General features: G+C 37.3%; 1 protein-coding gene and 3 long non-coding RNA genes across 8 annotated transcripts in view; 1 reads left to right on the plus strand and 3 right to left on the minus strand.

Annotated features, from left to right (window-relative positions):
- The first annotated feature begins 241 nt into the window (after positions 1-241).
- On the plus strand, positions 242-1,895 carry LOC144200756 (uncharacterized). Its single transcript, XR_013327189.1, has 6 exons — positions 242-481; positions 559-658; positions 1,206-1,271; positions 1,359-1,639; positions 1,702-1,732; positions 1,809-1,895. It is a non-coding gene; the product is annotated as an uncharacterized LOC144200756 (long non-coding RNA).
- A 459-nt stretch (positions 1,896-2,354) lies between these two features.
- LOC144200088 (uncharacterized) lies at positions 2,355-2,868 on the minus strand. The gene is made up of 3 exons (XR_013327041.1): positions 2,801-2,868; positions 2,652-2,707; positions 2,355-2,536 (listed from the first exon to the last, which is right to left on the minus strand). It is a non-coding gene; the product is annotated as an uncharacterized LOC144200088 (long non-coding RNA).
- Positions 2,869-2,908: 40 nt separating this feature from the next.
- On the minus strand, positions 2,909-4,019 carry LOC144201050 (uncharacterized). Its single transcript, XR_013327260.1, has 4 exons — positions 3,896-4,019; positions 3,245-3,324; positions 3,117-3,170; positions 2,909-3,022 (listed from the first exon to the last, which is right to left on the minus strand). It is a non-coding gene; the product is annotated as an uncharacterized LOC144201050 (long non-coding RNA).
- Positions 4,020-4,842: 823 nt separating this feature from the next.
- veph1 (ventricular zone expressed PH domain-containing 1) overlaps positions 4,843-15,031 on the minus strand; it is a 30,575-nt gene continuing 20,386 nt past the window's right edge. For all 5 annotated transcript variants that reach the window (XM_077723344.1, XM_077723342.1, XM_077723346.1 and 2 more), the window contains exons 9-16: positions 14,687-14,887; positions 14,056-14,426; positions 13,797-13,936; positions 13,588-13,722; positions 10,858-10,975; positions 8,461-8,594; positions 6,827-6,880; positions 4,843-6,741 (exon numbers count right to left, since the gene is read on the minus strand). In XM_077723344.1, the coding sequence (XP_077579470.1) occupies positions 6,559-6,741; positions 6,827-6,880; positions 8,461-8,594; positions 10,858-10,975; positions 13,588-13,722; positions 13,797-13,936; positions 14,056-14,426; positions 14,687-14,887 (1,336 nt within the window). In that variant the 3' untranslated portion in view covers positions 4,843-6,558. The remainder of the gene's footprint in view (positions 6,742-6,826; positions 6,881-8,460; positions 8,595-10,857; positions 10,976-13,587; positions 13,723-13,796; positions 13,937-14,055; positions 14,427-14,686; positions 14,888-15,031) is intronic.

Raw genomic sequence — 15,031 nt, forward strand, 5'->3', positions numbered from 1 at the left:
ATTAAATAATTCCAAATTATCAGATTCTTTTCATTGCTTTTCCCTTGGCTGCTTATGTGTGTTTTCACATCTAAGCACTTAACCAATCACATTTCAGCAGCATAAAATAGGCGTCAATAAAACTGTTGCTTTAACCAATTAGACTTCGATTTGATGACACCGACGCCTTCTCGTTACGTCATCGCTTTCACAAACTATGATTGGCTAGTGCGTGTGTCAAAGGTCAGAGTTCAAACTCCCGGCGACATTTTTAAAAATGGCGGAGGAGCCTGGAGTCAGTACGCTAGCAGGCTGCATGGCAGCTCAGATGTGCCGATTTACAGAAGAAAGACCTGTTAAACTTCTTACAAGACCATGCAGCGCATTCGGTTTGTGGTCATTTGGTGATTTCGAAGCCCCAGTTCTCATTTTAAGTGTGCTTTTTGACGGAAGCATGCCTCGTCGGCGTGTTGTAGCACCTCGTGGTTGGAGACAGAAAAAGGTTTGCAAACAAATCGGCTACATTGTGTTATCTATAACTTTACGTTTAATAAGAAATCATTCCCTTGTCTGTTTCAGTTCCTCAACGTGCACAGATTGCTGGAAAACCTCAAGAATGAGGGCAAAACGACCAAAAAGGAGCTGCTTGTCGACGCCGCAACGAGCTGTTGTCAGCAAAGTGAGTCGTTTTTTTAAATACTAGTTTCTATTGTCTCTGTCCGTTTAATCATTAGACACCAGCGCTCAGTATTCAAGGCTTTGCTCAATTAGCCTTTTATTTATTATGATGCGTTTACATTTCGAATGAAATCACTAACTGGTTTGGTTTTTATTTTAAATAGCAAGCTACCCGTTTGGTTAACTCGCCACACAAGTGCCATCAGTGGAGATGTAAGGAACAAATGGTACACTTGTAGAATGAATATACCTTTACACTGTGCTTGGACCTTTTAATTTTTAGTTTTGACAAAGCCCAAGTGAGACATTCATTCATCAATCGTCATTTTTGACTCATTTAAACATGGTAAAATAACAATTTTTCCCCAGTGTTTGAGGAGAAATACAGTAACAATTGTGCCAAAGCACATTTATTTTTAAAAATTAATAGATTTGAAATGATTGACTGAAACACTTATAGGAAAAAAAACATGGCAAATGAATGTGGGTCATTTGTGCATTAAATGATTTAATAACTAATGACATAATCATGCTGTTTTTTTGTGAAGGTTTAAAGCCACGAAGACGGTGGATGCTGACGAAGATCAAAAGTCAAGGCGCGAGTTGTAGATGAGGTAGGACCCAAGGGTTTCAGGTTATTTTACTTCTTATTTTCATGTCATGTGTACTAAATCTACTCTTGTTATCTTGCCTCTCTTCAGGGTCTGTCCAATCAACATGGTGAATGGCAGTCTTGGACACCAACATCCCCTCACTGGTCTCCAACTCCGGTCCTCGAAGGCCCCTGTCCAGTATGTTTTCCATATCTCCCATCATATCTGAATCAAATGATCAGCAAGCTATCTAGGAGCTTGATTGCAATCATTTGATTTTGGTTTGTTGGAGAGACATGGAAAATAGACTGGATAGGGACTCTTGGACTAAAATTGGAGATCCCTGTTATAGACTCTTATTTCTGAGTCTGTGTGGTAGTCAAAGAAGGGTATGTTTAAAATTTTCTTTTATTTATTCCTATTTTGCCTTCAATGTTTGTCTTTTTTTTAGTGTTGGGGTGAAGTTTGCTGACTTACAAATGGTAAGTATCTTTTTGATACAAAATACTTAGTAATTTTTTTGTTGTATTATAACTTAACTTTTTTTTTCTTCCCCAGAATACCACTCAAGAAGAACTTTTCATTGGATGGATGCATCACTCAAAAGTTATTTTGTGGGAAAAATAAAATTTCTTGAAATGCAAACATGTCTTATTCATTTTTCTTGTAAAAGAAAGCAAATATCATGACAGGTTAAAAGATTTTATTGGAACACAAGAAATTGACATCACATTGAAAGCTGGTTAGACTTCTTTTCCCCTTCTGGAAATCTGCAGACAAGATAATAAAAACAGGGATTAAACACTTAGGGAAATTTGCCAAAAATAAAATCTGAATTTAAAAAAACCAGGTTAAACACTTAGCTGAATTTTTCCAACAATAAAAAGCAGAAAATTTTATTAAAAAAAACCCCTATATTTTACAGAAGTATTTGACAAAAAAAAAAAGGAATAAACACTTAGCCAAAATTTTCCACATTATAAAAACCAAGAAAGATAACAAGCATATATTTTCACAAGTATTTTTTATTAAAACATACCATATTTTACAGAAGTATTTTTTTGAAATAAAAAAAAAAAAAAAAAAAAGACTTGACTCGTAAAGAGTTGCCGTCAAGTCTTTAGAAAATGTTGGGCAGGATTTAGCAGTCTTTTCTTACAAGACAAGAAAAAGACTTAAAATTAAATCCTGCCCCCATGTTGGATTACATCAAATCACTTTTCAGAAATTTACTTAACTTAAAAGTTTGATGCTTCACTTTGCCAACATGAGCCAGAGAACTGGACCTATAGAAGAGGGCGAGAAGCAACAACTCAGTGAAATAATTCACAAAATACATTGGATATAACAAGATTATTTGGATGAATACTTAGATATTTTACAATAAACAAATATATTCACCTGCCAGCATTCTCCAAAGTGCAGATATTAGAGACACCGCAACTTGCAGGGAAGATCTGATGCATGAGAGGAACAAAAAAAAAAGTTATCACATATAGAAGAGATAAGCTTTAAGGTGTTTTTTTTTATTTTATGGGAACTAGTTTTACCTTGATCTGGCCCAGTCTTCTATCCTGTGAATGTTCTGGGCACACTTGAAGAGCTTCATGCTGCTGCTAAACAGGGAAAACATGCAAAAGTTATATATAGAGATTGGAGATGCAATAGATAGGCTTGGGTGTTTTTTTTATGGGAACTAGTTTTACCTTGATCTGGCCCAGTATTCTATCCTGTGAATGTTCTGGACACACGGGAAGAGCTTCATGCTGCTGCTAAACAGGGGAAACATGCAAAAGTTATATATAGAGATTAGAGATGCAATAAATAGGCTTGGGTGTGTTTTTTTTTAATGGGAACTAGTTTTACCTTGATTTGGCCCTGTGAATGTTCTGGGCACACGGGAAGAGCTTCATGGTGATGCTAAACAGGGAAAACATGCAAAAGTTATCACATAGAGAGATTGGAGATGCAATAGATAGACTTGGGTGTTTGACCTTGATTTGGCCCGGTCTTCTCTCCTGTAACCTCAATGGTTTGATTGGTCTGGACGCACAGGATCAGCTGCATCTTGGTGCTAAAAAGAGGGAAAAGTTGATTTAATCAAACTATTATTACAGGCAAGAGAAATCCTACATATTTAATAAACGATCAAGATAAAGAATGAATGAAAATAAGTTAGTGAGTGCTCCGTGCTATTTTCCTTTTTCCAGACAAGGTGATTAAATAGAAAGACTGACTAACAATTACAAAATTGGGAACGGCTTTGGCACTTGCATTGAAAACTATCATTACATACAACGCATCAGGAACTAAATCGTGCCTCTGGATGTCAAATTTGAGTGAGCTGTTACACAGCAAACCGTCAGTTGATGTCTCGAATTTGTTTGATTAGATCGAGTCTTTCTACACGACTCAATAATGGAGAAAACTGACAATATTAAAGTCATCGTAACGCTAATGCTAGGATAACTAGTCACATGGAGCACACGGGTAAATCAGCCCAAACTTAAATGATCGACGGTGTGTTCAACCTGGTATTAAACTAACACATTTGTTGGCGTTTATGGCTTAATAGATTCCTAAAAAATCTACAGATAACGCGATAAATATGCATTTAGACGAGTAAAGTCCTCTCTAGACCTTACCTCGTCGACCATCGCCACAGAAAACGCCGTTCCAAAGGGGCGTAACCCTGCACATGTGCTTAATTTACACAGCTGCGGCCCCACGTAACCACGCCCACATTGAACGTGAAAAAGATGGCGGCTTACTTAGCGCGTTTCACAAGGGGTTTGTCCGCTCAACTTAATAGTACCTATGTTTTGAAGACGCGCATATTGTCCCATTATATTGAATGGGGAAAAGATGGTGGCTTGCTTACCGTGCTCTACGAGGTGGTTCGTCCTCCCAACTCAATAGTATCTATGTTTTGAAGATGACGTAGGCTAGTCGTGAATTTTGTGGTCTTGATACTATGAAACAGCATGTCAGTAGACAAATTTTACCAAATATTAAGAACATTTTTACATTGTATTTTACTTCAACTCACCTTTATTCCAGGCCATCTTAGTCCATTAAAAGTTTAACACTTGAAACACAAAGAGAGCTTCCATGTCTCATCTAATTTCCTGAGCCACTTTATCCTCACTAGGGTCGCGGGGGGTGCTGGAGCGTATCCCAGCTGACTTCGGGCCAGAGGCAGGGGACACACTGAATTGGTGGCCAGCCGATTGCAGGGCACAATGAGACCATTTTGAATTGATTGCTTTTATTGTGATTATAAAAGTATAGTGAAATTTAAAGCTTTCACCACATAGTGCACAAATAACAACAGACAACCATTCATGCTCACACTCATACTTAGGGACAATTTAGAGTGTCCAATCAGCCTACCATGCAATGTGGGAGGACATCAGAGATCCCAGAGAAAACCCACACATTTTGATTGAGCTGGATTTGAACCCAGATTCTCCACTGCAAGGCCAACATGCTAACCACTCATCCAACATTTGGAATTTCTTTTACTCACCAAAAAAAAAAAAAAAAAAAAAAACACACACAAACAGTTTTGCAACAAGCATCGGAATTTGCCTTTTAAGATTTATTGATGAAATCTGTTGGGGAAAAAAAGCAATTAGACATGCAACTATTACAAATATAATCAATAGAATAATAGTTCATATTCAAAGGAAGAACAGGATAATGCTGGTCATTAATAGTCATTTTCTACTATTGATCATCTGTAAAAAATACACTTAACATTCTTTGATTGTAGGCAACGTAAAACGGCAGCATAGTGCACAAGTGGATAGGAGGACTGCCCCACAATTCCCAAGTGTCAGGTTCAACTCTCGTTTTTGGTTTTCCATCAAAGATCTGTGCTTGAAGCGCACAATTACCTTCCATTTCAGAATTCTTCATACAACCAAGTATCACTAAGTGCCACACAAATTCAATTCAATGAACTTAGATTGTATAGAAATGGTTTAACATACCACCAACCCAAATAATGGCCAATACTTGGTGAGGGGAAACGGGCAAAGAAAGTGCAAGGTAGGTAATTTGAGCAAATGTTATGTCTGCAGCTACAAGAGCTGCAGCTGTTGTACAAAGATGTCAAATGAAGATATATTGATACTCAGTTGAAAGAGCAGGTCCACTTGGTTGAATCCAGAACCTCAGAACAGTGGAGCAGATGTACCAACCACCTAAACGCAGAGTTGACTTATATACAAGTTAACTTTTCTTGACACAACATGAACATATAAGTCAATATGGCTAACACAAGAAGCTTGAGTTCAGCCTACATTCTGTTCAGCACTTATGAGTTAATACTTCAAAATAAATATATTTAAAATAAAATATGCATTTTTTTTCCCAGATTTTGATCCTCTAACAACATGGAAATTCAACTTGGTGTGTTTATTTCTGGATTTTTCTGCAAACTGCCTTAAAAAATGCTTGGACACTCTCTGATTTTGATAAATAATTAAAATTTGGGACAATTTGAGAGCGGAGCTCTATATATGTAGCTTATCAATCACATGTAACGGTAAACGTTCGGCATACAAAGCCACATAAAAATGAAACTTTCACGCAATCACTCATATTAATAGCAAGAAAACGGCTGATTTACAGCACTGTTTTCTTACCACATATTCCCTCTTGTGTTTGGCAACAGTTCCAGACCGCTAAAGAATATCAAATTAGGCTTTGGGACCCCCAAAAATGCCTCCGTCCAGACAGCGGTTGTGAAACAAAAACAATATGACCCTGATTAGAATTTCTAAAATAGATTTCTAGTATTTGTATGGAACAAACATTAGCTATTTTATTTTATTTTTTGCAAAGTATTGGGTTCTTGGCCACAGGAGTGAACCATACATTTTGGGAACTGCTCATTTTTTTACTCTACTCTGGCCTATTTATCATTTATATTTTATATTTAGAAAATGTGTGTAGAAGAAGAAATTTCACATGTTAATTTGCCGAAATAAATGATCCATTTTATGTTTTAAAGACTTAATGGTGTTAAGTTTGATATATACACGATTTCTGGAATTTATTTAGATCTTCAAACCTTTGCTACACATTTTGATCAACGCAAAAACAAAATAAAACATTTAAAAGACGTATTAATGCCTCCTAAGGCAATAAAATAATAAGATTGATTAATATTATCCCAATTTGGCATTGATCCCATGTTGTCATGGTTAAAAAGTGGAATGTGCTTCTCGTTTTGGTCGGACATCAAGTTTTACTAAATGAAAACGGACTGAACTTTCCGTACAGTTTCGCCATGCCCTGCTCACAAATAGGTGGTAGCCTCCTTGTTCTCTCGTTCCCTGGCCTGCGCCACGGCCACATTGATGCATTGCAGCCACTCCTCGGCGTGCTTCTCGTCCTGAGCTTTGAGGACGTACGTTTTATTGTCTGTGAAGATCTCAAAGGCTCGCGGTAATCCTCGGTCCCTCCGTTTCTTGGCCACCACCTCAGAGAGGCACAAATGACGTTAAATGATGCTGAAGCACATTGATGATAAACATAAGGGGACCCCGTTCCACCATGACGCCTACCTTGACGCTTTGCACTTTATTCAACTCAATGGGAAAGTCGTCCAGCTCGTCTTTCTGCAAAAAAATGACATATAATACATAAAATTTTCGTCATTTCGTCGTCAAAATGAACTTCAACTTTTTCCATCCATTCAACCACATAAAAATGACTTTTAAAACTGCATGTTCAAATGTGTTGTTGTTTTTGTTTTGTTTCTCATGGGCCGTAAAAGCTATGTAACAAATCCTGGTAAATGTGCCTGTAATTTTCAAGTGTTCAAATTGTGCCATTGACCTTTTTTTTTGTGGTGATAACCAATTTAGCAGACACGATGGGTTTGTTGACTAGTGCTTTTAAAATAAAGTTATTTTGTTGCCGTTTACCACCACAGGTTTTATAGCAGAACACTTATGTTCCCTTCATTAATGACTTCATAGAATGAATCATCCACATTGACACTTATTAGTCACAATATTTAATATACTAAGGGAATCAAAGGCGGTACGTTTTAAAGCAGGGATGTCCAAAACTATGGTTTCGCTGGCCAGTCTTTATTTACAAAATGATGAAATAATCATCAAATATGGCCTGGATAAGGATCTCGAGTCGAAATGGTCCAATTTCATTATTTTCTTAGCATTATACAAAATAATGCAATGTTATTATATGTCTAACAAATCTCAAATTGGACAGAACCACAATGTTTTTTGCCCTATCTGAGTAATATTGAATCTATAAAAAGGGGAAAAGGAAAAAAAAAGTTTGTCCGCAAGAGTAACATTGATGCAAACCTGGCGATGGAAATGAAGCGAGATAAAATAACAGTTGTTGGAATTTCATTTCCCTGTTTGGGAATAGCGCTTTCTAAAAACACACTGGCAAAAGTTGATGGAGATAAAGCACCGTTATGAGAACAAAGACAATAAAAAAAAACATTTTTTTTTAGATAATTCCTCAGTGGGGGCAAAAAACAACACTAGGCAGTGTGTATAACAAAGAGAAAGCTTCCTTTTTTGAAAAATAATATTATATTTAACTAGAAGGGGTGATGGAGGAATGACAAAATGAACAGACTTTTCAAATTAAGATAGAATTTGCAAGTTTAAACTTGAGTTGCTGTTAAAATATACATATTTTTAATCCTTAGAGGGCATTACTTCAACTGACTGGTTTTAAATGAATTAGACTGCTATTACTGTCAATTAAATGGAATGGTTTAAATACTAAGAAACAAAGTCAACTTTAGTGTTCTTGGGATCCTGTATCTATTATACAAATTATAATTTTATTAACTTTGTTTTTAATGAGATTAATAACAAATATTAAATAAAATGAAATAAATAATATTTAGAATAACATTAAGATCTTTGAATGAATAAAACATTCCTGAAATAACCATTTCCATTTAAATAACCACTATCCTCTCTATTGGCTACTTGGTTGCTGTGATATCTGCTTCCAGTTAAAGTGAAGGAGAGTGAATCACGCTGTTGCATCATCGCACCTTAGACTCGGGATTTTCCCCGGGACTATGACCCCCCCAGGCCAAAATCCTCTATAACTGACTTTAGCAACTTCCCGGCCGAGTTGAAATTTTTTGGTAACCGATGGCAAAGATTAAGCCCTTATAGTATGTGAGTAATCATTAGCCTACTGATTTGCCCCTCCGGAAGAGCAGTTGGTTTCCTGCCAAGGTGAAGTAGCGAGTCTTCCAGCGTTTAATGAATCTCCAGCGGACTTGTTTCTCCTTCAGCTTCCCTTCAATTAGAGGCTGGCCTTCTTGCACACCTGCACAAAAAAATACACGCCACAGATCAGGTACACTTTCTCAATCTTGCAAATCAGTCATTCCACTTTTAGTATCAATAAATGTGTTTATAACGGCAACTCAAAGGATTTTATAACATTCATGCATTCATTTTTTGTACTGTAATATAACACTAGTCCCAAAAATATTGTGTTAAACCCAAAACTGCAAACCCTATGCACTGTTTCTGTACAAAAAACTAGCACTTTTTGCAAGAGACGCCTATTTAAATGTTGGGAAAATTATCTTTTAATGCACCATATTCTCCAAAAACTCCCTAAAATGTTGCTTTAAAAAAGAGGGTTGAGGGGTGGTGATAATCTTTCACACAAGTAACTCTGTCACTGGCAATAAAATGAACAATCTCGCATTACACATAAAGTTGGATCCAGTTCTTGGAAGCCCAACAATGTTTCAACATTTGCACTTTTCCACTAGTGTTTGTGGGCCTTTTATGGAGTGTTAATGTATCACATAGTTATAAGATGTTGAACTTTATGAGCAAATTTGATATTATTTTTAGAGGATGTGGATTGGCTCCAATATCCTTTGGCAGGAAAATATAGGTCCCCTCTCAATGGCATGTCAGTCTCAAGAGTTTATCATACAATTGCAGGCATTTTCATGAGGAACAACAGTGTAGAAAATACAGTTGATATGTCTATTATGGATTCAGAGGTTCATTTTTGTAGTGGAATAGTGAGAGGAGTCAAATGGATGTTTGCAGTGCAATAAGTCATTGTCATCATTTGACTGACATGAAAATGCCTGGCCTGAGGTTGGAGACAAATGTCAAAAAGGGGGAAACAATTGTGTGAGGATTGACTACAACAATGACTGATCTAAGCACTGAAAACATTTTCCCCCCAAAATTGAAAAAAGCAGGTTCTTGTCTGCATATTGGTGTAAAACTAAATCACATGGTGTACTTTCAGAGAAAAAGAAAATAAACTCTGAGCAAAATTGACTTGGGAATCATTTATATATGAGAAACAAATTATTGGTTTGAGAAGGGCTTGCTTGTGTACCATCTGCAATCAATTTCCGTACAAAAGCTTTTTGGTTGAAAAAAAGTCAGCTGAGGCCATTATCAATCTTTGTTTGGATTTTTTTTATTTGATTTTTATTTTGTTATTGTTTCAAATCATGTTTTAATCGTATTTGGACCAAATTTTGTCATTCACACTTGCCCACCAATGCAATAAATTTGAGCCTTTGTTGACACGAAAGACGACAAAAAGAGAGGGTTAAAAGTACATTTATCCTCATCTGGGTCATACTTTGATCAAAGTTGGTACTCCTAGTCTGGACTGGTTGCCATCCAATAACAGGCCTGTTATACAAAAACGTTCAAAACAATGTAGAGCAGAGAAAACTACATGTTTTGAAACGGAGAACTACCCCTTGAGTAATGAGTAATACTGGCTTGAAGCAAACTTCTGTAAGAACAAATTCTGCTCAAATTATGTGTAATAGTTTGGCTCTATAGATGCTATGTTGTAGTGCTACGATCGGGACATTTGAAGAAAGATTTTATGGAAAAAAAATAGGAATAAAAAAAATACAACTGAGGCTCACTACTAAATGAGTCTATGTTTACATCAGAATCCCATGGGCTACTACACACGTAGTCCTTGTATGGATCTAGGAACCAAGTTGGTGATCCCTGGCCTAGTGCTCAAATCTTACTTAAAAAGCCAGCTCATTCAATGTGAGAATACAATTGCTTAATAGGAGAGATTAAAATATATAGATAAAATCAAAAAGAGATGTGATTTATGGCCAAGGTTGAGAGGCAAATACATATTTTAAATGATGACCTGCTTTCTGAAAATTGGCATTATAGAAACAAACTAAGAAGTATAGAATTTCAGCAAAGTGCTCAGTCTGTCCCCCTTCTTCTCTTTCCCATTTTAATAGCATTCAGAGACGGAAACCCTCGTACAAACATGACGTCACCAAAAGCTAAGTGCTCTTTGAAAACGGGTCACTGCTCCAAAGTCAACTAATCAGAGTCGAATGACTGATTATATAGAGTCAGAAAACCCTTCACGATGAACACAACAAGCATTACCCTTACCTGGAATTCCTTGGCAAAACATTACTATGCCTCAAGGAATTTAAGGTCATCATCACAAGGATCATTGGTATAGTTTCAGCCATGCATTCCAAAGAATTTGACTGAAAATGATATTGGTGAGGAGAACTCTAAGCCTGAAATAATCTTGAGTGTGTATTATTTACCTGTGGCCTTTTCAGGGTTGTTGCACATGAAGCATAACCACCCGCCTTCTTCTTCACTGTAGCCAAAAAGGTCAAAGAAGCGAACCTCCTCCAGTTGCATCTGGAGACTGTCTAGTTCCTAAAGAAACATAAACAAAAAATTATATTTAAAGGAAAACATTATTTGGTTCTTTCTATTTTCAAGAGCAATGTATTTCCATGTTTGATTTGTTTCCAAACCACTGTTGTTTTACGTAATTTTAGAAGATTGAAGTATTATTTGGTTAAAATCAACGTTTGATGACATTATTTCAGTGTAAAAAATAATTTTGGAATAATTTTGGAGGTTTATGTGATTCCTGCTGATAAAACTTTGATGCAAATGACTATTGTTAATATAAGTGACATAGTTGTAATTTAAAAAGATGTTCAGATGTTGGTGACCCTTGAGATTTGTTCAATGCAAAAAGTGGGCTGCGTCTTATAAAAAGTTGGGAAACCTTGGGGTATTTTCCTTATTTCAACAGAACATTGTCATCGTGCTTTTGCTGGCATTAATTGTCTTGACGCACTAGATCACGACCCTCTAGACACACTCAGTTACAATTTTAGACAAGAGGAACATATTTGTATACTTAGACAACAGGATGTGGCTAAGAATATTGTAAGGCTTCTGCGTATCCTCTCTTAACCAATTTTGGATATTCAAAACCACTTCTGCTTCTTGTGGCACCATCTCTCTCTTTCACAAATTTTAATCATTGGACAAATACGCAGTTATAGATGAGCAGGCAATAAATGCCACCAATTAACCAACCAAAAAATGCAGCACATTCGACCCTGAAGACCCTCCACATTTATAATAGAGCCTTCTATGAACCTATATTAGGATCACAGGTGAGAAGTACGATAAAATCTGGACTTTCCAGTCAAACTCAAGGCAAACACAGACAAAACCACAGACACATTCACACCTATTGTCTGAAATTAGGCTAACATGTACGTAGTATGTCATTGGAATGTGGAAACGGGACTTGGCAATGAAAACAAACAAGAGAAAGCTCAGACCATTGACTCAAACCTAAGACCTTTGGCTTCAAGGAAGAGGCACTAACCACTCTCCTTCAGACAAAACATTGTTATCTCAAGTGTGGCTCCATTCCTTTACATGTTCCATCCTGTCTCCTGTCTTCAGCCTTCACTGCACCCCCCCCCCCCCTCCCCCAACCACACACACACTTCAACCAAATTTATCAACAGAGCAGCTATATCAACAGAAGTTTCCACTCAGGACACAAGGGGGTTAAAGTTGAAACAATAATCATTAATTATCTCTTCCATCACAGACTTCCACCCACCTGAACTTTTCTTCATATCCCCCCCCCCCCCCCCCCCCCCCCCCATGCCTTCGTCTTCCTCTCATCCCCTCTTACAACATGAAAAGGGACAAATAACCTTGAGTCGTTCCCTACCATTACCACATTATAAACTGCCATCTGTCCCCTCTTCACATAAAATGTTCTCTCCTCTTCCATGAGAAGCTTTCATTGTCATAAAACTGCTGAAATGATTCATAAAAAAAGGCAGATTTTCCATTTCAGAAGTCTTAAATAACCCAGCAGTCTTTGATTTAAAAGTTTCCGTCTGTAATGTTATTCTTGTCTCACCGGATATCGTTTATCCTTATCCTCCCTTGTTTTACATTTTGTTAAAAGACCCAACAGTTGATTTTTCACACTCCCCACACAGATAGGAACACTTTACACTCTGCTTACAACAAATACGCATGTTCCCACTAAATTTCATGGACACTGAGTACTTTCCTTGAGTACACGAGCACAAGTTATGTGCCGTATCGAGAGTTGAGAAGGAAATTGTACAAAAAGTTCAGCAACATGAGCATCACAAATTGCAAATGTCCAAAGCACTCCAGCGCACAAATTAAATCAAGTCTCATTTTAAAACACTTCAAACATCCCCGACATCAGAAAAAGCAAAGCTATATTTTCTCCCAATTTCACTGTCATTTACATAGATATGCATTAAACCAAAATAATCATAAAAGCAACTGACACAATTGCAAGGAGCCAAAATGGATGCCCACACTATCTCCAAAGGCCTGGTATCTACACATTGGTCATTTCAACACTCATACAAAAGCCCCAATTCAGATAAGACAGCTGAAAATAAATCCTGTACTCCTCCGTGTGTGAGAGCTTCACTTTCCTACTCAGTGTGTCTAACATTGCTGCCAGTAGTATAGATATATAATGTGGGTTTATTTAAATTCTGAATCGAATGATGTCAACACTACAGAAGCAACAAGGAGGATCTGAAATTAATAAATAAACAGTATATGTACTGGTTCCATGTATAGGGGTTATGAAGAATTTATGGTAACTACCGCATCCACAGCTCACTTTAAGTAGAAAATAACCTCTGTAATATTTTCCGAGGAACTGTTTCACTTTTTACCTCGCAATGGCATCTAGGAACTTGAGACTTACTTTTATAAATGGAAAAAAATGTGCTTAAAAGTGCCAAATGTGAAATTTTGCAGGTTTTGGGCTCACCAGGAATAAATCAAATGTATTAAAAAAACATAGCTGGTAAAATAATGATGTATTTTTTTTCGGAAATTGTGTTTTCATTGAATAAGAAGTATTTCCTGCACATATTTTTTTTTTGCAGGATCAGTGCTCTCTGCATTGTGTGCTACAGCAGGACTTTTCATAAATCATGTAGAAATACCTTTCTGTGTGGGGTGGCATTTTGCGTCATTGCCATGTGGAAGCTGTGAGCTCCTTTGAGTTGAGTCTTTCCCCAAAGAGAAGCCAACTTCTGAACACATTCATCTGACAAGCACAGAGGAATGTTGGACTTACTCTAAAAAAGACAACATAAGTAGTGAATATTTGTGACTAAACTGCTATCATTTATTGCTCTGTGTTGAGGTGCACCTGTAAATAGAGGAGCATGATGTGAATCCAAAGATGTGGGCGCCGGCTGCTTAAGTTAAAACTGGACTTGGCATAAAGACAGTAATGACCCTTCAGGGGACACGAGAAGGACAATTTGGCCACACAGCCTCTGTTTGATTCTGTAACAAAAATAGAATCTTGATTTTTCAACACTCTACTTGTATTCCTGAAATTTCCAATCTTTCTTTGCTTTCTCTCTCTTTCTTTTTCTTTAAAAGAACCATTTTGTGTTTCTTACCTTCTATTACACACTGCTCTGGTATTGGAATGTGTCGGACCATGTCCTGACAAAACTCTCGGATCACCTCCAAATTGTCTCTTAAATGGACGAAGAGCCTGTCGGCTCCCCTCGCCTCTGTCTCTTTGTTCTTCTGCACGGTGCAAGGTCTTGATGCCTCTTTAACCCCAGAGTCTGGAACGCGGGCGGCAACAATGGGCGACAAGACTGTCAATTTCTTAGCAGGAGGCGTCAATTCTTGGTCTTCTTGTGAATGCTGGCAGGGCAAAGTGTTGGTGTTGTCTGGACTCATCTCTACTCCGTCTACCTCGTCCACATCATCTGAGTTGATGGATCGCAAGCGCACAGCATGAAGAGCCAGGCTCTTTGACCTATGAGAGAGAAGAGTGCCACCCAAGTTGATTTCTGGGATATGTTGACCTTACGATACATTACATTGTAAATGGGTTGATGGATAAATATTTGTACAACACAACTGTATTTCCTAACTAGATATAAAAGAGATGTTTTAGCAGTTGGGATATAAGAAGAAGTAGGAGTCTACTTGGAAAACACACAAATGCTGACAATGTGCTCTTCTCAAAAACTTTCAAGTGGATTCAATATCTAATAGAATCCTATTCTTTCCAACCTGTTAAATCTCATTTCTCGTTGCTCCTGCCTCACAGCTTGGTCCAGGCTGTATCTTCGCTGTGGGTTGGGAGAATCGTTGTGTTCTACCACCTTATCTCCTCCCTTCACCTGCTTCTTTTGCTCAGATCCTTCTACTGTAGGTCCTTCTTCTTCACCTTGACATACTGCCTTAGAAGATGGCGAACAATGCCCATTTTCTCTATAACACAGACACATAGTACGTTATATACAAACAGTAATTCCAATGAATTTGAAATTTTGGGTCCAATATAAATAAATATACAATATCATGACAGTTTTGTTGTTGTTGTTTTATGTGCATTTGTACATGACATGCAAAATG

The sequence above is a fragment of the Stigmatopora nigra genome, chromosome 8, assembly GCF_051989575.1.
Source record: "Stigmatopora nigra isolate UIUO_SnigA chromosome 8, RoL_Snig_1.1, whole genome shotgun sequence".
Lineage (NCBI taxonomy): Eukaryota > Metazoa > Chordata > Actinopteri > Syngnathiformes > Syngnathidae > Stigmatopora > Stigmatopora nigra.